The sequence below is a fragment of the Catharus ustulatus genome, chromosome 3 (genome assembly GCF_009819885.2).
Source record: "Catharus ustulatus isolate bCatUst1 chromosome 3, bCatUst1.pri.v2, whole genome shotgun sequence".
Classification (NCBI taxonomy): domain Eukaryota; kingdom Metazoa; phylum Chordata; class Aves; order Passeriformes; family Turdidae; genus Catharus; species Catharus ustulatus.
Genome location: NC_046223.1, coordinates 61,707,872 through 61,734,961, shown reverse-complemented (window position 1 = coordinate 61,734,961; position 27,090 = coordinate 61,707,872). Strand labels below are relative to the sequence as shown.

Below are 27,090 nucleotides of genomic sequence, written 5' to 3'. Positions count from 1 at the left end.
CTACAGAATTTGCCTGAAATTAGTGGGTGGACTAAAAGAAGGAAAGGTAGGTGAGAGGCTAACAGGCATTGGCAGTACAGTTGTGTAAGCAAATACAACCACAGAGCTGACCCTGCTTCCTCTTTCTGCTAGCGTCACTCAGCTGTCATAATGTGATTTTTTTTCTCCTTTGAAGGGACAACTGTACTGCTGAGAGGTTAATCAGAAACTTTCTTTAATAAAGGCAAGGCCACAGAAAATTGATAAAACTGCTGGCTTTAGCCCAAACCTAAGCAGCAATGAAAAGCAGTTTCTGCCAGCCAGCAGGTCAGTGACCTCTGTGAAACTTGTGTGGTTTTTAGGCAGGCAGAAAAATCACAACTTTTTACTTTATCTTTCTAGTGCTCAATCGAACATTTCCCTCCAACACCACTTCTGTGACTTATAGGGACAATTCATGGGAACTGCTGCCAGCTCTAGCTAAGATACTTTCCATTTCTCACTTTCTCTCATCCTGTAGGTAGTATATTCAGGCAAGCCGTGTGACCAAAGAATACATCTACAGGCATTATTTTAATGCAAGGCTAGTGGGTGCTGGTTACTGACAATTTTAGCTCCATAAAAATGCACTGCATTTTCATTTGTAAAGAGCACTATTAAATACTACCTTAATTTAAATATTGTGTTGGACTCCCCTGTCAATTTTACAAATAGAAGTGTTTTTTCCTGAAATTTTCTCACTGCAAAAAACTTAATGAATTGATTTGGAGCAGTTTCAGATCCAAATTGCTTTTTAAATTCATATTTATTGAAAGACACCTAATTCCAAAAATATCTTCTTCCAGTATTTGATCTATAACTCTCTAGAATCAAAGTTTTATGGAAGTACTATACTTAACAATGGAAACAGGCTAGGAAGATGTGACCACTTATGCATTTAGTCTTCTAATGATAGTTGATATTCAAATGAAATGTGAATAAAAACTGCCAGCAGCCTCATCCTAAAGCTTCTCTTGGACTGACCTCATTCTCCACTCTTCTTTCAATCAGCTTCTTAACCTCCAGTAGCCATGGTGTATCCTCCAACCATCCTATTTTATTTATTTGCTTTTGCCATCTATGGAGAACCAAACAAGGATTGTTTTGTTTCAAACACTGTGCCTGTTACAATGGGAAAGGTGTGATCTAAAGACGTAGAGTTGGGATGGCACTGTTCTGACCCAACTTCCTGCTCCACCTTGACAACTGTGCTCAGTGCCCCTTGTCCCCACTCACGTCCAGTGGGAGGGCTCCAAGGGCTGGCTGTGCACACGTGAACAAAACGGGGCAAAAGATCTGGTTTATGTAAGAGGCTTGCACCAGGTTATCTATAAAAGAAAGCGGGTCAGGCCCTCTCACACTCTTTCGCATGACCCCAGCTCCAGACTCTCCAACACAGCACGACCACTGCAGAATCAGAGGATTGGTGAGATTCTTTGTAACTCTCTCCCTTTTCTTTCTTTATTTCTCTTCCCCTTTGCTTTGCCTGGACAAAACAAAGCTATCATATTCTACCTCCCATATTGAACTTTGTTGTGGGTGTAGGGAGCTTGTGGCAAGTGTTGTGGCTTCCGGGCCAGCACCTTTGAGAAGTTTGCTTTGCAAGTTGAGAATGTAATGAAGTGTATGGTATAAAATTAAGGACTAGTCAGCCACCATGTTTGTGGAAATGTAAGAATTTAAGGGCTTGTTAGCCAACAGCTAGAGGCTCAACAATGGGCTGGTTGCCAAAGTTAAAAACACAAGAGCTCAGCCTGATGAGCATTTACAACTAATATCACTCCTCCACTGATGAGTTGTGACACCATCCCTACTGTATTTAAAAACGAAAGTAGGAGCCTTTATGTGCATATGTATCACCTGCTCCCTCAGATCTGGTTTACATGGATAAGCCAATAAGCAAAAGCACCAGGTGGCATTTAGCTTGGCTTCTCCCATCAAACACCCTGACGGGATTTGGCTTCCAAGAGGCACCAAGTCTTTATTAAAGCAGGAAAAGACCATCTCCCCTTCCTTCCCTCACACAAACAGCCTCTCCCATACACAGCCCTTTTTATCTGTTTCTCCACTGGTTCCAGCCACTTTCATAATCCTGTGTGCATACCTTTACATCCTTTTGTCATTCTTTGCCAGTCAGTTTTTAAGATCTACTCAGTAACTTCAGGGAAACTGAACATTTCTATTCTCCATGTAATTTATCCCCCTTGAGGCCATTCTCAACACGAGATTGCACAGCCAGAGCAGAGCCCTTAGTGCCGGCGGTCAGAGTGCCCGGGGCTGCGTAAAGCAGAGCACATCCAGAGCAAGACTGGCTATTCTCCCCCAGACCGCTGCTACGACTGTTAATTATCGCTTTGCCGCCCTAAGCTACAGCCGATTATTTTGAGGGACATCACTCCCCCTGGCTGCAGCCCCCCATTGGGACGAGCGCTGGGGGAGCCACTTTTGGTTGAGACACCGAGTAAAAGCCGCGCGGCAATGGCGGATCCCGGGCTGCAGGCCGCGCCGCTCGCTGAGGGCCGGCCCCGCCTCCCGCCGTGCCCGCCGTGGAGCGTGCCGGGAGCTGTAGTTCCACGGCCGCACGGCCCCGGTCCCGCGCTGCTTCCCCGAGGGGCGCGGAGGCTCCGCCAGACCCGCTACGGCCCCGCAGCTTCCCGGCGGTCAGCGCTGCTCGCCCCGGCCGGGCATGCGGCCGCTGCTGCAGCGGGTCTTCCCCGCGCTGTGCTCGGCGGCGACCCGAGCCGTGCTCGGCCGGCGGACCGTGCCCATGGCGCTGCGGCCGGCGGAGGGAGCGGAGCGGGCCGGGGGCGATGCCCGGAGCGCGGCCGGCGCGGTCCCGGAGCACGGTGAGAGGCGCGGGCAGCGGTGCGGGGCGGGGGCAGAGGGCAGGCGCTGGTAAGGCCCCGCGCCCGCCTCCCCCTGGGCTGCGGGAGGACGCTGGGGCGCAGGGGAAAACTTCTCAACTTAATTGTGGGCTCTTGTTGATAGGGCTCCGGCGCTTCCCTGCCTGCCCCGCTCAGACCCGAGGCTTGCCTACAGTGTATGCGTCCGACCTGACTGGACGTTAGATCTACCTTTTTTCCCCCTAAGTTTACTACTACTCCTTTTCTTTTTAGTTCCCTAACTGTGTATCTGACCTGGCTGAATGCTAATCCCACCACTTTTTCCCCACAATAAACTGTATTATTATTTTTTTTATTATTATTATTATTATTATTATTATATTATTTCCTTAGCTATGTAAACTGTAGTGCTGGCTCTAGAGGTTCAAAATGCATCCACACCAAGACCATCTACTTCTACAGTAGCTCTCAGTTAAACTGTCTTTGAAGGATGCATTTGTTATTTAAAATGTGAAGAGAAAGCAGCAGGTGAAAGCTCAGCTAGAGTCAAGGAGCCCCAACCCTCTTGCCAGGAGAATGGAAAAGGGTCGCTGCTCAGAGAGGTAGAAGAATCCTCTCTGGGCATCCCTTACCTCCCCAGGTGCCTGTATGGAATAGATGGAGGCCCTGGATCTTGAGGGCCAGGCAGACAACAGTGGGGAAGAAGGTTTATCTGCAGAGTCTTCCATAGCAATGCAGTTAACCAGGCAGATCACAAATACAGGTAGCTATAGTGGATTATTTGCTTCTGAGAGGAGCTGAAGGTGCTGTAGACTGGTTGGACCCATTCCACAGGAAAGTCTGATGACTTCCTGTGGCTCAAGTAAAACATATTACCAAGAGACTCCCTGAGCTAATTCTGCCCACTGGTTACTACCCACTGCTGGCTGTCCAGGTTGGCAGTGACGAGGTTGACGAGAGAGGTACCAGGGTAATCAAACAGGACTTCAAGGCACTGGGTTATCTTGTTGAAGGGACAGGAGCACAGATGGTGTTTTCCTCAATTTCTTTGGTATTAGGGATGAATGCTAGAAGGAACAGGAAGACCCATGTGATCAACATGTGGCTTAAAGATGGGATTTGGGGGGATTTGCGTGGCACCAGGCCTGCCGAGGATGTTCGCCTGTCTAACAGAGGCAAAAGTATTCTGGACAATGAGTTGTGAGAGTTAATTGAGAAGGTTTGAAGGACAAAGCGGGTGAGACCAGGCTCACTAGGGATGAGGGTGCATGCGGTAGCCCAGCTGAAGCGCATCTACCCCAGTGCCTGCAGTACAGGTAACAAACAGGAGGAACTGGAGGCAGCAGGAAAGCCGTGACATAGGCACCGTCGGGGATATGTGGTGACTGTCATGACTGGAGTGCTGCAGCAGGTGGCCACAAGCTCTTCAGAGGGGTCAGGGAAGGAAGAAGAGACAGTGGGGTGTCTCTGAACCTCAGGGAATGTTTTGACTGCAGAGAGCCTGAGGATAGTGATGATAAGGTTGAGTGCCAAGGGGTGAAGGCTGGTAAGCTAGATATCCTGGTGGGAGTGTATTACAGAGCATCCAACCAGGATGAAGAGGCAGATGGAATATCACGTAGGCAGCTGGATGATGTTTCGTAATCACCGGACCTTGTTCTTGTTGGAGACTTTAACCTGCCAGTGTCTGCTGGAAACCCAGCACAGTGGAAAGGAGTCAGTCTAGGAGGTTCCTGGAGTCTTATTTGGACGATAACTTCTTGCCACAGTTGGTGAGGGAACCTGCAGGGACGGTGTCCTGCTAGATCTGCTCTTTAGAAATAGAGAAGGGCTGGTGAGAGATATGGTGGTCAGAGGCTGCCTTGGGCAGAGCGACCACAATGCTATAAGAATTTTCAGTACCTGGTGAAGTGAGGAGGGGCATCAACAAAACCTCTACCTGGGACTTTCAGAGGACAGACTTTGGCCTATTCAGGACACTGATTTAGAGAGTCCCTTGGGAAGCAGCCCTTAAAAACAAAGGGACCCAGGAAGGCTGGATATATGGAAAGAAAGAAATCCTGAAGTCGCTTGTGTGCTGAAAGACAAGCTGGTAGGGGAGAAGACTAGCCTGGCTGAGCAGGAAGCTTTCACTGGAACTTGGTGGGGAAAAAAGAGGTTGTATCACCTTTGTTGTGATTATCACAACAATCCCCCACAGCAGTACAGGCTGGGGACAGAACGGCTGGGAAATGGAAAAGGACCTGGGGGTACTGGTTTTGATAGTCAACAAAACATGAGCCAGCAGTTTGCCCAGGTGGCCAAGAAGGCCAATGGCATCCAATGGTATCAGCTGTAGTGTGACCAGCAGGACCAGGGCAGTGATTATTCCGATGTATTTGACCACGCCAATGATGAGGTCACACCTCAACTCCTGTGTGCAGTTCAGGGCCCCTCAATTCAGGAAGGACATTGAGGTCCTGGAGCATGTCCAGAGAAGGGCAATGGTGCTGGTGAAGGGTCTGGAGCAAAAGTCTGACAAGGAGCAGCTGAGGGAGCTGAGGGTGTTTAGCCTGGAGTAGGAGGCTCAGGGGGATCTTATCTCTCTCTACAACTACCTGGAAGGAGGCTGTAGCCTCCCCAGGTGGGGATTGGCCTCTTCCAGGCAACCAGCAGCAGGACAAGAGAACACAGAGTTAAGCTGCACCAGGAGAGGTTTATGCTGGACATTCGGAATAAATTCTTCATGTAAAGACTGGTCAGATATTGGAATGGACTGTCCAGAGAGGTGTTGAAGTCATGTCTACTAAAGGAAAGACTGGACATGGCACTTAGTGCCATGGTCTTGCTGACAGTGTGGTGTTCAGTCATAAGTTAGACTTGATGATCTCAGAGGTCTTTCCCAACCTAATTGATTCTGTGATAAATCTATTACACACATAAACGTAATGAACAGGGAACAGTGCCTGAAGATCAAGTCTCACTGTGATCTGTGATACTTATATGTTAAATAATAGAATATTATTCTATCTGAAACAATAATCTGAGTATGTAGAGAAGGCAGCTGGGATCAGAGCACAATATGTTTTATTGCTCCTTATTTTTGTGGTCTCCATGAGGTAGGTGTATAATGATTTATTTTTTTTTTCTGCTGGAACAGATGACAAATGCTGGTGAAGATCAGCAGTCACCTAAGTACAAGTAAAGGAATGATGAATACAACTACTCATATATGAAATTTGGGCAAATAATTAAGCATGCGATTAAGAAACAGAGCTTATCCTGTAAGTGCTTGATGGTCAAGGAGTTCCTATGGAACCTGGTTTTGTACTGTAGGTTTCAGATTATCAACATTATGTCAATTATTTTGAAAAATCTTGTTTTCATGTTGTTTTAGTGACTAGAATGCAACTCTTGAATTTTGTTGCTGATTTCTTTAATTAGTATTTCCAAAAAAGTGAGGGAATTTTTTTTCTTTTGGTAGAGGCACAAGCTGTAGAATCTAGACACAGTGCCTGCTCAGTTCAATTTACCGAAGGTGCATTGTTAATTACTTTAGCTGTGCCTTTACTGTTGTGAACAGGCAGCATTTTGCAAAGTGGCATGAGTATATTGCTTTTTGAGCTGACAAAGAAAATCTGTAATCTGCAATATACACCTCTCAGATTTATGTGAGTCCTTGTTCTGTAGCTGATGCTACCTTGAGAAACCCCTTTTGCTCCCAGCTGATGATGATTCTGCACTGCTGAATTTTGAGGTTTTTCTCCCCCAGCCTGACCTACTTGTCTGTCAGTTTAATGGACCTCTGTCTTGTCTTTGAGATATCCTTGGATCCAGGGTTGTTTTCTGTATGCTTGTGGATACCAGAAACAGTCTGTTTCGTGTAAGCTTTAATCTAAATGTTAAGTAATAATGTTATTATTGCTTTCGCATCTGTTTGTTATGCATAGTTCTTAAGTGTCTGCAGGGGGAACAAGTAACAAAGCTAAATACTTTGTTTCCTTTGAATAGCCTGGGGGGACAAAGTTAGGTGTCAGACTACAACCGCTGAGTGATTTATGCCTCCCTGCTTTAGCCTGGAGTGAATTAGCATTTAATCATGTTGTTGTTTTATTTATCTTCCCTAGCATAAGGTGATATGTGTAAAAAAAATTCCACAGGGTGATAATCACCCACACTGGGTCCGTAATACGGATTTTATACATGTGTAACCTTGCATGCCTCAAGAACATAGCGTACGCTTTTGCTGCTGAATTTTCCTCTTAGGCCAGATTTGGGCCATCTGCACTGGTCATGAGAGGGACTCTGAAAGTGTGTTGTCTGTAGTAATGAGCTGTCCTGGGATAAACTGCAATTCTAACATACGCCTCCTTCCACTACAGTAATCCCATTGTGGAGTTGTCCCAAAAGTGTATTGCTGGATGCCTGATTATATGCTCATTGTTTGCTGCTAGAGAAGACTTTGCTTGCTCTTTTTTTAAGGTATAACTTAATGTGCCAGTATTAGAGTTTACTGGTAGAGGAGCGTGAAGTAGACATAAGGAAATGACTCATGCTCAGTTAGTGCTCTCAGGGAAAAAGACCTTTTAAAAAACTTGTTAGTGGACATTATTCTGTCCTAACTGAAAATATTCTGTTATTGTGGTATTACTCTGATGTAGAACTTTATGTATATCTTTGAACATGCAAGATCTATTTTCATTTACACTGATTTCCCTCTTTAGCTTAAATACTAAAAATCAAGTTTTAGAATGAGAAATTCAGATTATTCCTGTCTAAAACATGCTATACTGAGTGGGAGATGCAGGAATAGTAATCATCTCATTCCTGAATGATAGAGTCAGCTTAGAACCCTTTGTTATAAGTGCAATGTTAGGATTCCCCTCCTGCTTCTTCATGCCTCATTTTCAGTGTGTTTACAGTGGATTAATTTGCCAATATTTGTCTACACTGAATTTCATATGTCATTATCATTATCTAAAACGAACTTTGTGATGTCTGAAGGGTATTCTTTTTTTTGCTCAGTTATAAGTTTGGGTTTTTTTGCAGTAATTTCATTTACTTGGAACCAAACAAGACCAGAGGTTATTAAAATATAGAAAGCAGAAGTCTATTTGCTATTTCACATAAAATGTTGAGATATTTTTACTGATCTGTTGACAAAGGAGAACAGGATTCTTGTGGGGTTATATTTCAATATTTGCTGATAATTAATGAAATGTTTACTTGATATGTTGCTTATGTATAATGTCTCTTAGCTATTTATATAAAAAACTAAGACCCACCTACTCTAAAAATATTACAGATGGGCTGGAAAATGTACAGCAAAAGAAAATCTTTGAAGAGAATAAGGAAAAAACACAACACAGAGAAGAGCCATGTGCTGCTGATTCAGTAGACTCTCTAATGTCAGAAATGCCATTTGTGGACACAGATATTGAAGATGAATGTGCTAGTAAGTACATTAAAAAGAAGTAACATGAAAGCATAGACACATCATGCACTCAGTTCTTGGTCCTACCTGTTGGCATGGACACATGGGCCATGTACATGGAGCAGTCTCCCTGCAAACAGGTTACAGTCCAGAGCCTCTCTTATTAGTATTCAGTCCTGCAGTAATTGAGCATATTAAGAATTCACCCTTTTGTTATCCTGTGGAGCAATGAGTCACAGAATAAAGACATGTCAATTCACATTACTGTATATGAGCTTCTCAGGTGATGGGTTTTCTGAGTTGTCTTTCAATATGTGTATTCCCAGCATGAGTCTGGAAGTACACTTCTAATTGGGCACTGGATTTCTGCAGCATGGTCAGCTTATGGGTGTGTATCAGGCCATGTGGTGGGAGAGGGTCTGTAAAGGCTCAAGGAAGTGACCTGAGAGAAAAACAGTCGTGTGCAAAGGAAGAACTGAGAACAGGCACATTTCTTTCACTATATCAGAAGGTGTCTCTGGGAAAGGAGGTGGTAGAGAGCAGATCTGGCTGGTATGATGTTTTCTTCTGGACTGGGTTTGGTTCCTGTGCTATAGGTTGTAGTCTACTACAATTTTTTGCTTTAATAATCCTACGTATTACTGCGTTTTATATTTCAAAATGCAGAATGTGTGGGATTTTGGAAGTTTAATATTGGCCCTTCTGCTCTACAGTCATGTCCATGTTCAAGTGTGGACAATTTGCATACATTGACTATGGGAGTCTCAGTGGTTTGGAAGCCATGTGTCTGTCTGTGTGAGCAGCTTATGAACCTTGCTTAGAGGTGTAGCTGTTAGTTCAGGTGTGGTGCTTCATTTGTATGGCTACATTAATTCAGGTCACAGCTGGATCACAGTCAGACAGTTCAGAGCATGCAGAGCAGGTGAGTGGGAAGACATGTTCCAGTCAGTTGACTGAAGTCCAGCTTCTGTTGGTGTGATAATTAGAGTATCTTTGTTTAAATGTCTGTGTGCTGGAAGTAACTTTTTTTTTCCCCTCTTCAGTGCATGCAACTTCTGAACTAAGTATTAAGAAGAAAAGAAAGCAGACTACTGGAAGGGAAATTGAAGAAGACATGGAGAGAAAGAAGAAAAAGAATAAACAATATCAGCCAAATTACTTCATTTCTCTTCCAATTACTAATCCAAAGGTGATATTCTTTGTTATGCTAATTTGGTATAACCAGAATTACTTCAACAGCTGCATGTGTTTATGAGAAGAACGGTGTTTGATATTATGCAAAACAATTTTTTTCAGGTATTTTTAGAGAAACATTAGCAGTCTATTCAATGAGTAATGCTATGTTACGTAACATTTTTGTGAATAAAATTGCTTTTCTAAAAAAGACTGGAGGAAAAATGCCTACATTTTTGTCGGTCTTGTGGATTTCACTGAAGCTGGATGAAATTACCCCTCTATAGTGTTACCATATTGCCTGTTTTGTTGTTCACGTAGAATAAGGAAGAGAGACATTCCTATTTAATAATAAAAACTCTAGCAATATTTTTAGATTTCTTTACAGATACAGATTGATATTTGGATGGGTTACTGTTTTAACTTGGCAGTTTGTAGTTTGGCATTTTCCAGTAAAATGGCTCATTTAAAATTCAAATAACTGTTTTAGTAAGATGATGCTCACATGGATTCAGGAAATGCAAAGAGCTCTTTAAGAAAATGTATTTTCTTACAATTATATGAATTGCCTCATTTAGGCAGTAAATTAAAATTATTTCTTGCATGCTGCAGGTTGTCTCTGGTACATCTTTGATATCTTTCATGTCTGAAACAAGGGAAGTAGGTGCCTTATGTTTAACAAGTTGAATTCAGCAGTTTAATACCATTTGCATTTAGTTCGTGGGGGTTTTTTAATACCAGAAAGTATCTCAGATGAATTTTAACTCATCCTACATCTGTGTTATCAGCTTTCTGAAAAAGTAAAAGAAGATTAAGAAAATATGAAATGAGAATAAAAGAGATTTGAAAATGACACTGCTGTCTTTGATTCTTCAAAATGTAATATGTGAAGAAGAGATTGTAAAGGCTGGTTTTATAAGATCCAGGATAGTCTGATAGAAATATTGTAGAATATCCTTTGTGACATCTTATTCTAAAATATCTTCCAGATCTGTTGAACAGATTCCACAATTTAATAAGTGCAAGAATAATGTAAGGGTTATATAATCTGATAACTGAGAATTCTGCTGACGATTGTTACTATGCTCAAGGGTTGACTGGGAAGGTCTTAAGTATCCTTGGTTTTTTTATATGTGATTATTTAGTCATATCATTTATAGAGGTAAAGAAAAAACTCTTTAAATTCAATTTCAGAGCAATCGGGAATTCCAGGACTTTGCTAGAAAGCTTTTTTTATATTTGCCTTAGAGGTAGAGTTGTTCTGAAAGTAGAAAATACAAGTTGGAATTTTTGTAGGCAATATTAGCCAATTTAGACACCTGGTTTCTTAATATCTGGAGTGAATCTGGTAATCGCTGGTAGTATTTAAGTTGGTAATGAGAGACCTTTATTTTTTTGAAGATCTGATTTTATTCCAGTGAAGTATTTTAAGCATTATTATTATTTCTTTGTATTTTATTGGTAATTTAAGCCTTACACAGAGGATATTTTGTAATAAAGGATATTTCTGAAACATTTAATCCACTGTTCCTCTTGGAAAATTAACAGTTTCCTTGTTTTCATTTTAATTGTTTTAAATCTTCAGAAATTAAAAGTGTTGATCCATTAATTTTGAGTTTATATTGAACTTGGCATTATTACTCATGCAAAAGTAGTTAAACACAGTTCCACTTCTGTCTTCTGTACTCTGAAGGGCTTACATTTATATTTTTTTCCTTTGCCAACTAACAGGTGCAAATTAAATTTAGAAGCAGTAGTTGAAAATTGAATGAAATTGTAATTAGTATCACACTTATTTGCTTTTCGTTTCTTTGTTTTGCTTTAGGTTATAAACCTACATAATTATTCAATCAATGCATTGTAATTAGTGGGTATCACATTTACCAGTTCTTTGCTTAAATATGGGTTAAATTCCTCCTGTATCTGAAACAATGAAACTGTTATTTATCCAGGATAAGGTCAGTTCTGACATATGAAGGTAGATGGTCTTATTACAACATGATTTATGATAAAATGTTGGTGGAATTTTCTTCATCTGTCCTACACTACTTAAGACATTTGTGGTTTTGTAAATGCCATATTACCTCTTCTGGCAAGTAGCTTTTACCTTTTGTCCTCGCTAGCATTGGTTACTTTGAGTTGCAATTTAGTTATATGACTCTACTAGATATCTATGGCTCATTAGGTAAAACTTCTGCATGGCAAAACTCATCTAAATAAATTCAGTCAGAAAAATCCCATTAGATTGTGGGGGAATATATGTGTGCCTTAACAGAGTCACTGAACTATATCAATGCTTTTTTTATACCTAAGAGCCACTTGTGCTTATCTTATAAAAGTCAAGTCTGTACACTTCATTTGTGAAATATGCACCACTGAATTTCAAGTAAACAAACAGCAAAAAAGAGAGACTGGAGTTTTCAGAATGCTTCTTTTAGACTTTATACACCAAAGATGATTTGTCTGTAATGTCTTTGTTCACTGTGCTTTAAGAAGTAATTAATTTTGTCAGTGGTCAGGTTTATTGCACTCGATTTAATTTTCACTAACATACTCAAGAATTGTTGCAGGTTTTTGGTGTTTTGTTTTTTAAACTGCTACAATACAGCTAGTATAATGTCAAGCACTGTAACCATTTTGGTTACAATTTATAGAGCATGTATAACCATATAAATAACTTTCAATAAAAAAATGTAATTCCAGTATTTTTAAATAGAAAGATGGATGAAGTTAGAACTCTATACCTGTTGGAAGGAAATTTGTCTAAATACATTTGAAGGGTATATGTACATTTTATCTGTCTATTGGATGAGATAATCAGAATTGCAAATCGGATATCTCTAAGAATTATTTACTGAATATTCTGTGTGCCCAGTCTTGCAAAGATCAATTTTTTCCAGTCACTTACTTGTGCATAGCAAGATAGACGTTTAGCAGAGTGGGCAGAAAAATTCCTTGAAGAAGCTTTTTGTGGTATTACTGGCAGTGTAAAACTGGATGATCTTAATCTGCTTCAGGAATCTATGATACTTATGGAAGGAATCTCCTGTTAAGATGTGATGGGGAGAGTCCAGTGATTTATTGATCACTCCATTTTGGGTTCACTCAGGTCAATTAGCACAGCTTTGTCAGAGGATAAAACTTTTTTCTGTTAGAATGGTTTTTACATAAACGTTTGTTTTTAGTTTGTGTGCTTTCTTGTTCACTTGCATGATGGGATACAGTAATTGTTGTAGTGGCTAACTATTGTTTCTGTGTCTTTCTTCCCAGATTACTGGCAGTATTCAGGCTGTCCAAGATGCAATAATACAAAAGGATCAAAGGCTTTCCAAAGCAATGGTTCGCTCTGGCTCACTGCATGTCACCATGTTAGTGATGCATTTATCCAGTGAAGAAGAAATTCGCATGTAGGTATTGAGTGTAAATTAAGTATATATTAGTATTTTTGCTTGATGTGTTCATAAAGAGACTAGCAAGGTTAACTGACACTTTTTTGTGCCATACACAGCCCTAATTTACTAGAGTTATTGGACGTTTAATTAATGTTGTTTTAAAATACTAATCGTAATATTAGCCATTTTCCTAACTTATGGTATGTCATAAGTTGTGAACAAAGCATGTGTTTTTCCCTTGTGTTTTTCCTGCTGTGTGCTGAACTTGCACACACAGAGCTCATGTTTGCTTAAGTAATTATTTTAAAACAATGTTTTGATATAGGGGACAGGGGAATTGAAAATCTGTTGAAGTGCAGATTGTTCGTAAGAAAGTGAGAATCCAAGGTAGAATGTAGGAACTATTTGGTAGTCAAGGGCATGCTTCTAATAAGTAGAAGTACTTTGGCTGAAAGCATTTGACACACCTAAAAATAATGAATAATCAGCATGTCTAAATCAGTTGCCTTGATTTACACACTTGTTTTCTTTGAATGCTATATCCTTGAGATCTCTGTACTCCTACCTGTCCTGTGAAGATGCAAATTTGTCAGCATCTTCAACAGTCTGAGCTAAGGGAAGAGAAACAGCCAGGAACAGAGAATAATAAAAAGGCAAGCAAAGGATACTAGATCTGGTAGATTCCTTCCCCTCTCCACGTGCCTGGTTAATGAGTAAACTGTGATTGCACCTGAAAATTGGTGAGAACAACCACCAGCTGTTCATGTGAGATTTTTTTTTAAGGTTTGAAGTACAAACTTCTTAAAAAAGGAGCATGGGATAATACCTTAAAGCACATGTGCCTCTTCATGACTATTTTTAAGAGTCCAAAACTATATACTAAAACAAATATTCTCAAATTCAGGATATTCTGCTAATCTGTGAGCCCCTTCTCAGCTTTCACTGTCTGAATGCCTCCAAAGCACTGACTTACAGAGTTCTTCTCTACCTCTCCCACCAGAACTCTACAGTCCAGGCATTCAGAAGTGTCCTCTAGTCAGCAGCAGCTTCCTCAGAGATTCACCCCTTCCCTGGCCAGATGCCTCCTATAGGTTTCTAGCTCAGCTATCCTCAGGTATTCTAGACTGCATGTTCTTTTAAATGAGATTTTTAAAAACAAATTCATAACTGATGTTTTTTTGTTTAATCTTCTGTGAGATCTCAAAGAGTAAAGTGCTGAATTTGCCTATTTTTTGCTTCACCAATTTTTGATATCAGGTTAATGGAAAGAAAGCAAGATCCAGGCTGGCAAAAGAACCTGTGTGTAATGTGTGTAACTTAAAGAAAGTGCAGCTAGTCAACTGGGCATCTGAGAGTTCACAGATCCTTAGGTTTGGATCCATTAAGTTACTTAGTAGATATCTACAGTTTTTCAACTGTGTTTGCACAATAGTGCCTCTGTCTATACAGAAATGAAATGTGTTGAATGCTATTTGAAGTCAAATGCGTGATAAGAATGTACTAAACATAACATTCAATTCAGCACAAAGCCCTTTGTATGGTATTTTAGTACATACAGCTTTCACCATGAAAATGGAAGATCTGTATTCTAGGCCGCTCTTTCGAAAGGATTCCAGACCTGCAATTCCCATGTGAGTTTTCTAACTGATTGACTGTGGTCTAGCCTTCATGAATACACTATACATCTCTTTTTGTAGGACTGTATGAAATCAAGAATGTGAGATTTTGAAATTAGAAAGAAAGAAAGCAATCAAGAGTCATGACAGCACTCCCTTCAAGCCAAGAAGTTCTACTCTATGCTAACTGTATGCATAGTCATAGGATCAGGTGCTAGAAATCAGGATGCCTGCCTTCACAGTAAATGCCTAATTATGAGATTATCGTGTCAAGGTTTTCTTGCCAGTTTTCTGTCAAAGACTGTGAAACCTCACCTTTGCATTACAAATAACAGAACTGATGGAATTGAGTTTGCATTTTTTTGTGAGATTGGTTTTTCTAACAAGTGATCAAAATTAAAACTCAGAAATTTCCAAAAGGAAACTTTGTGAATTTTAAGTGCTACAGTATTTACATTACAACAATATAGAAAGAAAGCAGACACTGCTTCTATAATTCTAGCTTATGTTCACTTAGAATATGCTGCTTTTTTTTTTTTTTAATTTCCTTTTTGACTTTAGATCAAAGTGCTTGAAAACTTTTAGGGTATCTCTGTGGATTAGTTGCACTGAGTGTAATTACTAGTTGGCATTGTAAATACTATTTGGTATGGAATAAAAAACACCATTGTTGTGTTTTTAGCTATTGACTTCAGTGGAAATGTTTGTCCTTGTGCATTATTCTTACAAAGCAATTGTTAGACATTTTAAGTGGTTGATAGAATACAAAAGGCAAGATAGCTAGAGTGAGATGACAATTATTTTTCTAAATATTTTAGAGTTTGCAAGATTATAAATAAAAGAAAAAGCAGAACTAGATCTTCAGTGCCACAGTGCTAAACCGAAAGCACACTGTGCTGTGTGGATTAACCTTTCATAGAACTCATCAGGCAGACTTAGGCTGGTCAGTGAGTTCTGCAGCAGATCCTACAGTATGGAAATACAAATCTTAGTTGAGCTGAGGAACAGAGCCTGCCATGGACATTCTGCGGACTAGTTTTCACATGTAAAAAATCCAGAGATGGATTTTAGATACATTAATGAATCCATACTTAAAAGCCCTCTGCAAGCTTTAACTTAGTTTGACTGAGTGTATTTGAAATATCTGTACTTGTTTTGGACTAATTTTTAGGTTCATGTTGGTAAATAAATCTATACCTGCTTTTTTGTGAAGTAATCTGACAGGTAGAACCAGTATTAGATGGTGTTTTTGAAAGGTCTAGAAGTACAGCACATAGGGAAGACACAGGAACAGGCTTGTCTAACAGTGATAAGTGGGTAAATAAGTGATAGAGACTACAGTTAAAGTAATATATCTTTTACAAGGAACAAGTAATGACATTGGTGTTTAAAATAAAGGAGCTGAAGTACAGTAATTTCACGAATACAAGCCGCATGGACTATAAGCTGCATCTCTGGGTGTTGGCAAACATTTTGTTCTCTGTCCATAAATAAGCTGCACCTGAGTATAAGCCGCTCTGTCGTTTGCAGCAAGGACCTGCGTGCAACAAAGTTGCCAAATAGTAACAGAACCACGGCAAGGCTGTGCAGGCTCGGCCCGCTCGGGGCTGCCGACGGGGCCAGAGGGCCCAGCTCGGTGGGACCGCTCGGGGCCCGCCACCACTGCCGCTGGGCTCACTCGCCCCACCCCGGTGCTGCCCTGTGGTGGCAGGCAGGGACGGAGCCCGCCAGCACCCGCGGCGGCAGGCAGAGGCGGAACCTGCCTGCTCCTGCCGCGGCAGGCAGGGGCAGGAGCCCCCTGCTTACCCCATGGGCTGCGGGGATGGCGGCGCGGGGCCCCCCCATCTCTCCTCCGGGCTGCGGCAGAGGAGGGAAGGAGAGAGCTCCCCCGCTTCTCCCTGCCCCGTGCTGCCTGCAGGGAGCCAGCTCCACCCGCGGCGCAACAGAGTAACAATTTGTAACAATCGCGAAATGCCGGCTTTTACTGGCAGGTTGCTCGACTCGGCACCTCGGTTTCCACTTCTGGGGGTGGAAATGTCAGAAAATTATTCACATATTAGCCGTTCCTGAGTGTTAGCCGCATTTCCGGTGTGGGAGCAAAATTTTAGTCAAAGTGGTGTGACTTGTATTCGTGAAATTACTGTACTTCTAGCTTATAGATTAAAGCCCTCTAAAAAGGCCGCAGGAGGGGTCTATCAATGAAGGATTTTTTGTCATGTAATCAACCTTCATGTGTTCCTTAACTTGGCCTAGGTTCCAGTTAATGCACAGTTCACACCATTGTTAAACACAATGGGAATGTGCAGAGATTCTTGGAATTGTAGGCTTCAATGAAATCATTCAACCTTCTGTAGAAATCATGGTGATTGCTTTCATTCAGCTAGAACAGAAAAAGTAAAAATACATCTTTTGAGTATTTTTAACCTATTACTGCCATCTAGTGTATCAATTTGAGGAAAAGATTAAATTCAGGTTCATTGAATAGAATTAAAACTGTGAGATGTGAGAGATCTTTTCGCAAACACCAAGAATGTTTATTGGTTTTTGTTCAGAATTTGAATCACTTTTAGTGCAGGTCAAAATTATTTCATGTAACTGTACATACACTTGATGTGGCTAATTAAGATGATTATTAAAAAAACAGGATTTGTACCCTGTTATTGCAGTTATTGTGTGCATGTCTTGTAGCTTTTACAGAAAGTGAATGCAAATTGAGATAGTACCTCTTTTAACAGCAGTTCTCCATGAGCTTAATTGTAATTTCCATACAATTTTGTCATTATATATATAATGTCACATCTGTTTATAATTTAACTGACACTGTAGTAACCTTGACTGAAGAAGAATCTTACTTCAACTGATATATTGGGGGGGGAATTAATTTAAGAATGGAAAACTAAATACTTCTGAATAATCATCTTATTTAAATGGGATGCACAAAGTAATAGGGGCACTGTCATGTTAGTATCTGGATACCTTGAGGACTTGAGGAATTAGACCCACTGCTAAGTCTGTCTTATTTGTACGGTTTTACAGCACAGTGTATGAACCACTTCACCTTTAGCAAAAGGTGGTGGTAATAATAGTAATAACAACAACTGTATTGATAGGAAGTAGTGCAAAAGTATCATAGTAGATAATAAACTGATACTAAAAAATATTTGTTACATTTATTGATATAATGATTAGTAGCAATATTAACAGCAGAAATATATTTGACATTAGTATTTTCTTTCCTCTTGATAGAGCAGTTGGTGCTCTTTCAGACAGCAAGATTTTTGTAGACGATCTCCTGAAAGGAAAAAGAGTGGATTTGTCTTTTCAAGGAATTGATCACTTCAGAAATCAAGTTGGATTTGTGAATTTGGCAGAAAATGATCATACAACACTACTTAAGGAAATAGCAGGTACAACTTGTCAATCTAGTTTAAGTGTTTTAAAGATTTCTCAACAACCTAAATGAGAATGGAGCACAAAGATACGTTGATGCTAATTTAGTCAATATTAATTTACTTTTAACAACTGTAAATGCTGCATAAATAATTTCCTAGTCTACTTTGCATGTTTCAAAAGGATGTTAGTTACAGACAGTACCGTTCTCTGATAACTTTTTATTTAGTACAGTGCAGATTTGTAAATGGGATGTAAAGACTCCATGCTACCTTGTTTTGGTCCCATTTTTATCCGCCTATGAGTCTATACTTAAACTATGTTGTTTACAGATATTAAATAAAATTTCTCAAAGAACAGTACTGTCTGTAATTCATTGGTGTCCTTTAAAACTATCCCAGCAATTCCAACTATTCCTTGGAAAGACTCTTTTAAAGAGTTTTTCTGTATTGATGAATTATCTTTTGTGCTCTGAGGAATGTGAGGTCACACCATTTTTAATAGAGCAATAACCCATATTGGACATTTTGCAGAGTAGCAAAGACTGCTGCTGTCATACTACCTAGTTGCAGTCCAGTACAAAGGGAAAAATTGACAAAGTCTTTGTTAATACAGTGTTTTCTCTAGCAATTAATTAGGTTCATTTCTGAAGTGCAGCTGGTTTGACCTTTTACAAAGACCTCAGCTGAATTTATTAAAGAATCACTGCTTCGCTAATTCAAGATTATGTATGACTTATGCTATGTTCTAAGGTGAATTTTGATTTCATGTTATTTTGTGTTGTACGTGAATGAAGGAGAAATATTGATAACATAGGCAATAGAAAGTAGATTAAAAAAGTTTAAAAAGCTTCTAAATGGTAGGAGATTATTTAGTTCCATAAATTATATAGAAAATTGTTTGATAATATCTGAACGTGATCATTGTATGTCTGCTAATACCAGTGTAAAAGTAGGTTTGAGAGAGAAGAGACAGAAGTCCAGGAAAAGCAGAGCTAATGTGAATCTTCTGTTTGTTCTGATTTGCTAGTTACTTCCCAAAAGTCCTTTAAAAGACATTAGCATTATTTAATTATCTACCAGGAATAGTGCTAAGCTGTTCTGACAGAGGTTTGAGGAGTATTTTAATAACTTTTTGTCAAACTCTTTTTAGAAATTGTGCACTTACAGTGACATATACAATTACAGGACTTTTTGAAAAACTTTCTTATACTTTGCTGCACCGCAGAATATTTAAAGGACTGTTGTGGTTTAGTCCCAGCTGGCAGCTCAGTCCTGCACAGCTGGGGCTCAGTCCTCGCTCACTCTTCTCAGGCCATCTGGGGGAGAGAATCAGAAGAGTAAAAGTGAGAAAACTTGTGGGTTGACATAAAGACAGTTTAATAGGGAAAGCAAAAGCCATGCACTCAAGCAGAGAAAACCTCTGTTCAGCATAAATCCAAAAAATAACCCTAGACTAGGTACTATGAAGAAGATTACCCAGCCAAAACCAGCACAAGTAGTAAGTTAATTTGGAAAAGTAATGAATTGCGTGGTTTTTATCTTTACTTTGATAAGTATATTATAGTATTTACAATACTGAAGCTGATAAAAGTAAGTGGATCCTGTTTTTTACCTACTGGGTTTGCAGATGTTGATTTTATGGCTTAATGGTGCGTGTTATGGTCTGACCATGAGAGGGAGCTTGTATTTCATGAACAGAAAAGTTACTCTTCTGTTTGAACATACAAATATTTCATTTGCTTTTGGTCCTTTGTTTTTAAGAAATGTTGATTTGTTTGCTTAAATATTTTAATACAGTGAGGACTGCACTGTAGTACCACAGTTAGGCTGACATGGAGTACAACTAACTTAGTAATTTTCTTGAACTTTAGTTGTCTATAAATGACATTTAGTCTAATCTCTCTGAATTGATTTCCTAACAGTCCACAGTAGGGAGTGAGAGAAACGGAAAGCGAGGCACATTGCTCATCTTCTCTAGATGCGTTACAGCTTTACTCAAGCATAAACTTACTTTGCCACCATACCAAAGCAATCTGACCCCTTTGTGCAGCCTCATGGAGAATTCAGCTGTGGTAAAATTAACATTTTTACCTTTGCCAGCTAATTTTTAGCCTATTCAGCTTTCCTATGAAATTTACTGTGTAATACAATATAACTGTTGGCAGAAAAGATAGGAGCAGTAGCAGGCATAGGGCTGGAGAGGAACAGTGTATTCTGACAAGGATGATGGTTTATGAGCTTCTTTAAAAATTGTGAAACCACACATTTAGCATCCATTTGAGAATGAATTGCATTGCCTTTCCTTCAGGCAGCCTAGGGAAATAGTTTAATTCAGTTAATTTAGTTCATTTTAGTTACAGATGACTGAAGCTATGATAAATGAATTTTGCCTCTTGTCAGTTGTTCTTAGGTTATTTCACAGGATGAAAAAATTGGAAACTCAAAGGTACTATAATTTTCCATTCAAACAACTGATTTGTACAAAGTGAACAAAAAGGCAGTCCAAATTGCTGCTGTTTAGTTAGGTGGGGCTGGAAGTATGATTCTCTGAAATCAACTGAAAACAGGGACAGCAAATGCTTTTAGATTTTAATCTACGTTCTTTTTCATATTGTGCTGCCAAACACTGAATTACTATAGCTCTGATAAATAGCTCACTAAAATGAAGCAATATGCTTATTGTGGTTTAAAAGAAGGTACTCTTACCCACTTCTTTTTGTGATCATAACAAACTTTTAGGAAGTATGAGAATGGATTAAAGCCACTATAAGAAACCAGTTTTATTATGAAGTTCTAGCTATGATTTTTCAGTTTAGAACTTGGCCTTCACATTGTCACTGTCTTATAAGGCTTACCTTAGGTACTGACGTGCACAAAGTGGGGATTGCCTGGACCAGCTGCTCCATGGATCCTACTGTATGAACAAGCTCAATGTTCTTATGTATGTGTGTGTGGTGATGGAGAGAAACAGAACAACCCACGCATATTCCTGATGAGTGCTTGAAATAACAGTACAGCTCACTGATACATGGCAGTGGTCTGGGACAGTGACAGCTCACTGTAGAAAAGCCTGTCTAATACACAACCAAGGAGCAGTGGAGAAACTATTGGGAAATAGTTCTGGCTTACCTTTTGGCCCATCGCCCATCTCTTAAAAAACCCTAAGAACTTAATAATTTTAGCATGGCTTAACTTACCATTACAACTATCGTGTTATCTGTGCTCAGCTTTCTTCATTTCCAAGTGTGAAGTAAAAAAAAAATCAATAGAAAAATACTGTTTCTAAATTACAAACCTTTTAATTGAAGGAACATGGTTCTGAAACAAGCAGAAATTAATAGTCTGGAATTAAACATACATATGTAGCAGGTTCCTGTATCTAAAGAATTCTTGGGAAAGAAGATGGCCATTTGTATTATGGAGTATGGCTCAATATACAATTTTACTATGAACTGTTCTGTATTGATCTAGCTGTTGAATTTTTGGTTTTCCCATGTAAAGTGGTTCTGAGTAAGTTTCATATATCAAATTTCCATTCTAATTATAGGGAAAGAGTTGTCTAATGGATTCAGCTGCATCCAGTGTAAGAGGCAGATGACATTCAGTAATTTTGACATTATAAAAATGAGGTACAAAATGATATTACAGAGTACTTCAAACTGCATGAAAGGCAGTCTGAAAGCTGTCCAAAAATTTGTTCCAGGAAGTCATTGAGCTTGTAAAAATAGCTTTAACATTTCTAGGGTATACTTTGAAGCTGCAAACATCAGTCAGCCTGAGGCTAATAAAGGAAAACATCGATTTTGTTTGATTTTTCAGTCTAAGTAGTAATGATAATGTCTGGAGGAAAGATGGAGGATACTCATTTGTCAAGACCCCTGGGCATTGTCTGTCTATTTTTCTCATCACTGGCCTCTAATTTCTTTCAGTTTAGGTAATCCCCATCATAAACTTTAACTTTTGTGTATTTGCCAGTTGACAAATCCACTTTTGTGCTGTTTCACAAGCCTAGAACTTTCTCTTGCCCACAGCATCCATTTGTCCTTTCCAGTTTCTGTTAAATCCCTTCTTGTAGCCACTTCTTCAAAGAGCTTCATGGATATAAATAGCATTACATTATCTTGTAACCTTCCTGCACTCTCAGGAAAACATTTATCTTTATTTCATTTTTTTCCCCTCCACTTACTCAGATTTTCTATTTTCATTATTTTTGAAGAAGGAAACACTGTGTTAATTATGTTCACAAGTTCCCTTAACCAGTAAACTGTAACATTTTTCTGTACATGTCAAATTGTACAAAACTGGGGCTATCTGTAGTCCCAGCAAGCCCAGTGTCTTGAGCCTGTGATGTTTAATATGTCTTTGGCATGACAGCTTTGTGAGAAGTCTGATGCCTGTGAGAACATGTAAGACACACCTACACACATGTAAATTCGTTAAGTTTAAAACTGCAGTCTCTCTCTGCACGCTTTTCTCCTCTGACCCAGCTTTTCATTGTTTCTTTTCGATTGGAATTGCCAGGTATGAAAGAGGATTTTGGAAACATAAACAGATAATCTAACAGATACTGAACAAAGCTATTTCACACAAAATGAAGACAGGCAGGCCAGTGGTTCTGTTCAGCAGGGCAAAGTGCAGGTGCCCAGCTGTCCCACACAATGCCCACACAGTCACAGCACTGTGTGATTGGTCTGCCCTGCTGAGATCCCTGGGTTTCCAGTCCCATGATCAGAGGCAAACCTCTGCTCTGATACTAAGCTCTTACCAGAATTAGGAGGGGACACCTGGAGAGGTGCAAATCTTCATCAGCAGAGATCCTAATTGCACAGTGTGAGATAAGATTGCATGGCCTAAGATGCGACGGCAGAAAAAAACCTGGAGTTTTCACAGGGGAAAAAAAAAAACTGCTGTGCACAAGACTGAGTCAGAACATCACATGGTAGCATAAACCTGGGTCTGGTAAGATTTACTCTTTGCTGGAACATCAGTGTCAGTGGGTCCCCAAATTGTACTGTTTAGAGAATAGATACAGGAGCCAGAAAGCTTAGTGGGGATTCAGTGTAAATTTAGAAATGTTTCCCATGGACAAAATTTAAAATAAAACAAGCAGGTCAGGTGTACTTGTGTTGTTTGCTTCCCAAGGTGATGCTGTTTCTTCCAGATGTCCGAAAAAGGACTGTTGAATATCAAGCAAAAAAAAAATAATTAAATGAACATACATTGTTTTGTTAGGGGATGATTAAATTTATGTGATAGGATGATAATTTTTCCCCTATTTTGATTTTAGTTTGATTGTATGAGTGAGCTAGACCTACACTTAGTGAAAAATTGGAAGTTGTACTTGCAAAGAAAAAAAAAGCTTAAGGTTTTGCAGTTTTTCAGCAATAAAAATACTCTATTTGCCAGTATTTTTTTACCACAGGGTTTTTTTCTTTTTATTTTTATCTAAACCTTTATTCAAACAGAAATTTTTAATGTTTAAAGTATTTAAAAAGAAAACATGGAACGTAATTCAAAAGTTACACTGAAATTTATTTCCAAGAAATTAAACATTACATTGGGCAGATTAGTTGCGAAGTAGTAAACCAGGTCAGTGTTGTAGAGTTGTTTTGGCCTGGACTATAAACAGATAAAAGTAGGAAATTAGGCAACAGTGACGCTTTAAAACGCAAGCAAAAATCATCAGCATGCCTGATATGTTCTCTAATGCTGGCATGTAAATCCAGTGCCAAAACTTAGAGCTTTCACTTCCAAATCTCCTCTGGTCTGAGTGGGAGATTGCCCAAATAACAATAATAGAATTCACCACAGAACATTGTTTTAAAACTGAGAATTCTGTTACATACTCAGAGTTCTCCTGAAGTTTCCCACACTTCCAGTGAGAGTGACTCCTCAACAGTGCTGAAGTTGAGTTTCTTTTTTGATAGCAAAATCGGACTGCATGAACAGCTTTCTAATTGTTATTATTTAACTAATAACTTCAAATATTTCACATGAAATATTATGTCCATTTTCACATGAAATAATATATACCTCTGAAGAATAATATGTATCTTCAAAATTGAGTAGAAATCTCCCTGCCTTTTAGTACTTATCTTGTTTCTTTCAAGTGAAGGAGCCATGACTAAAATTGCATTTCAAAGCACATTTTAAGCATAATATTATGTAATATCTTTGTATTTATACGCTTTTCTCCTCCTGTCAGAGACTATGACAAAGATATTTCAAGAAAAGGGGATCATGGCAGGAGAAGAAAGATCTTTTAAACCACATCTGACTTTCATGAAGTTGTCAAAATCAACAGAGCTACGTAAGCAGGTGAGCTCACATTTCACATAGCTCAGCAGCAATCTAGAAAGTTTAATTTGGAGAAGGACAGTGTTGTTTGTGCTGTAGCATCATATTCACTACTTTGGAACCAGCTGAAGAGGTAAGACTTTAATACTTGGTTTTTAAAGAAATAATCAAAGTATCTACCATATAAAGAGTCCTGTGCTGTAATTTACCACTCTTGATATTCTCAGTAGTATCATGGTCTGTTTTCTGTTGGGAAATTAGGCAAGACCAGAGGATAGAAGGGGTAAATTGTATGCATACAGTTTGTTTGCTGAGTTTTCTTACTGAATAGGATAAAATTAGCAAATAAGCTGTGGAATTTCTGTTTGGATTATACATAGTAGGCAGGCTGTTAGTTCCCTTTCTGAATATGCTTTGGTGAATTTCAGAGTAACGAGGAAAAAATATATTAATAAATTAATATAATATAATTTTTATATTTTCTCTTGCAGGCAGTTATTTCTTGCCTATTTATTAGTATATTGACAAAATACACAAATACATGAAAATAGGATAACACTGGGATTAAAATATATAGAAGCAAAATATACAGAAGCAATACTAGTATACCTATTTTTTACTTCATACTAATTTAAATGTAGTACTGTATTATTTAACACAAGGTATAAGTTCATACATTTTTTTACTGACATTGTATAGAATATTTTATGTGGTTCTTTAACATTGGCTAGGAGAATAATTTTTAGAAAAAATATTTTAAATAAGAATTAGAGTACATAAAACTAATCTTTTAAGTTGATTTTTCCTTAATAGTGGGCATTAAAAAAATACTTTAAAGTTTAATTAGAAATATCTCTTAAAATTCTGAAGGGGCACGTTTCAATTAATTAGTATTTTGAAATCAGTAGAAAGAAGGTAATGAGATTTGAGATACATGAAGAAAATTTGAGGATATGCATACTTGCTGTAAATAGAAATAAGGACTTATAGAAATAAGGACTCCACAGGATGCAGGTGGTATATGATAGACATCAAATTTGTAAACTCCCAGAAGCTTTTGCTTGGAATGTCAGATGGGTTTTTAAAATACTAATTTAAAAAATGCACAGATCTTCTAGAATATCAGATTTAACTGGTTGAAACATCTGAGACAATCAGGGTGAGGTTTTTGCTATTCTGTATTTTTACTGTATTTTGTTTGGTTGGTTGTTTCATTTACATTTATCTACTTCCATGAAATATTAGCCAGGATACATCCTTTCTGTGTTCTGATATTCACTCTTGCTGACAGAACCAGGTCAATGTCATTCCAAATTATCTTCCTGAGCCCTCCATAATGCTGGATAATGCATATGATCTACTGTATAGAAAGATACTGTGTATTTAAAATCTATACATGTCAATTTAGTGTCCGGTATAAACATCAGTCTTTACTATAATTTTTTCTTTCATTGTGTTCCTGCATTTAGTTAGATAGTTTCATGCATTTACAGAATACAGTAAATAAAAATGTGTATCATAAAAGGAATAATTATTTTGCAGTACATTTTAATATGATGTCTAATTGCATTTTCAGATCATACAACAATATGAAAAGCAAGAAAAGGGAAGTGGACAAAGGTTACATGAGCAAGCTCATAAAAGAGCAAATAGCACTGAAGTAGTTAAGTATAGTTCTCAGCCATAGCTTTATAAGTATTTTAATTTATTTTCTAAATATAAGCTGCCTTATTTGAAACAATATTCTGTTAAGTCACCCTCCTCTCGATTTAAATTCCACCAAAGTTATATTATGGGGGGGAAAAAAAGTCTGTTTTTTAAACCTTAATGTAACTTCAGGCATTTTGAAATGCATTTATTCTGAAGAGATTTTAACTTTCAAAAAGTTAAAAATTATATTTAGAAAGCAAAGAGTTTGAGAATTCAGAACTAGTAAAGATCTCAAGAAACCAGGTTTTAACTTTGAAGGCACATCATTAAGCTAACAATGGTAAATCAAAAAAACTTGGAAACATATTAATAAAGGATGAAAGTATGAAATAAAGTGGATTAGAAAAGAGCTATCTGGTTTACTGTACCCCCTCCACCTTCTCAGACTAAAGGACTTGCTTACCTACTCATAAGTGGGACCAACTAGTTCTTCATGCTTAGATGGACATTTCTCAGATTAGATGTGCCACTGAAAACTTACCCAAAACCAGGAGGTACAGTGTGCCCCTAGATGTCCTTTTGGAAGGGAGACAAAGGAATATAATTTACTTGCACGTGTTCAGATATTTCCAGGATTATTTGAATGATAAGAATACAGGGTTAGTATCATTATCTTCCATGCAAAGAACCTAATGAAGCACAAAAGAAGAAGCAACTGGAGTTCTGCATTTGAAGATAACGTTTCTGTTCCTGCTTCCCTCACTCACCTCCTAAATTGCCACTGGTCAGTCACAAGCCCTGTATTTTCCATTTGTCCAGATTCCTGTTTATTTCAGGATGTCTTGTGAGGCACTTGATAAATGCTGTATGATGTCTGAAGGTCCTTTGATACCTAGTACTGCCAGAACTGCCAATACTGGGAAATTAATTTCATAAGTAAAAGATGACTGACAGCTAAATTGCTTTAATGGCATCTGCTTAATTAGTACATCCCTATCAGAGTATATCCCTAGCCTAGACAGTGTTTGACAACAAAAAAGTGCCAAAATTATAAATTATGAATCTTTTGTATGGTGCATCTTTAAGATGCTGCATGCATAGTTAGTTAAGATAATATATTATTGATAAAAATGTTTGTATTTGCAACACTTCCAAGTATTGTTCAAGGCCAGATTTACTGTTGTCATTCACTTCAATAGTAATATCAGCATGAAACCAGATATTACACTGACAGTATTATTATGATTGCACTGGAAATAGTGTTAGATGCACAATTCAGTAATTTATTATTGTATT

General features: G+C 38.6%; 1 protein-coding gene across 1 annotated transcript in view; it reads left to right on the top strand.

The window, feature by feature from the left end:
- The first annotated feature begins 2,704 nt into the window (after positions 1 to 2,704).
- The window catches only part of AKAP7 (A-kinase anchoring protein 7), an 80,082-nt gene continuing 55,696 nt past the window's right edge, over positions 2,705 to 27,090 (top strand). The window contains exons 1-6 of the mRNA XM_033054656.2: positions 2,705 to 2,864; positions 8,146 to 8,295; positions 9,318 to 9,463; positions 12,718 to 12,854; positions 17,702 to 17,862; positions 24,053 to 24,165. Coding sequence (XP_032910547.1) covers positions 2,705 to 2,864; positions 8,146 to 8,295; positions 9,318 to 9,463; positions 12,718 to 12,854; positions 17,702 to 17,862; positions 24,053 to 24,165 — 867 coding nt within the window. The remainder of the gene's footprint in view (positions 2,865 to 8,145; positions 8,296 to 9,317; positions 9,464 to 12,717; positions 12,855 to 17,701; positions 17,863 to 24,052; positions 24,166 to 27,090) is intronic.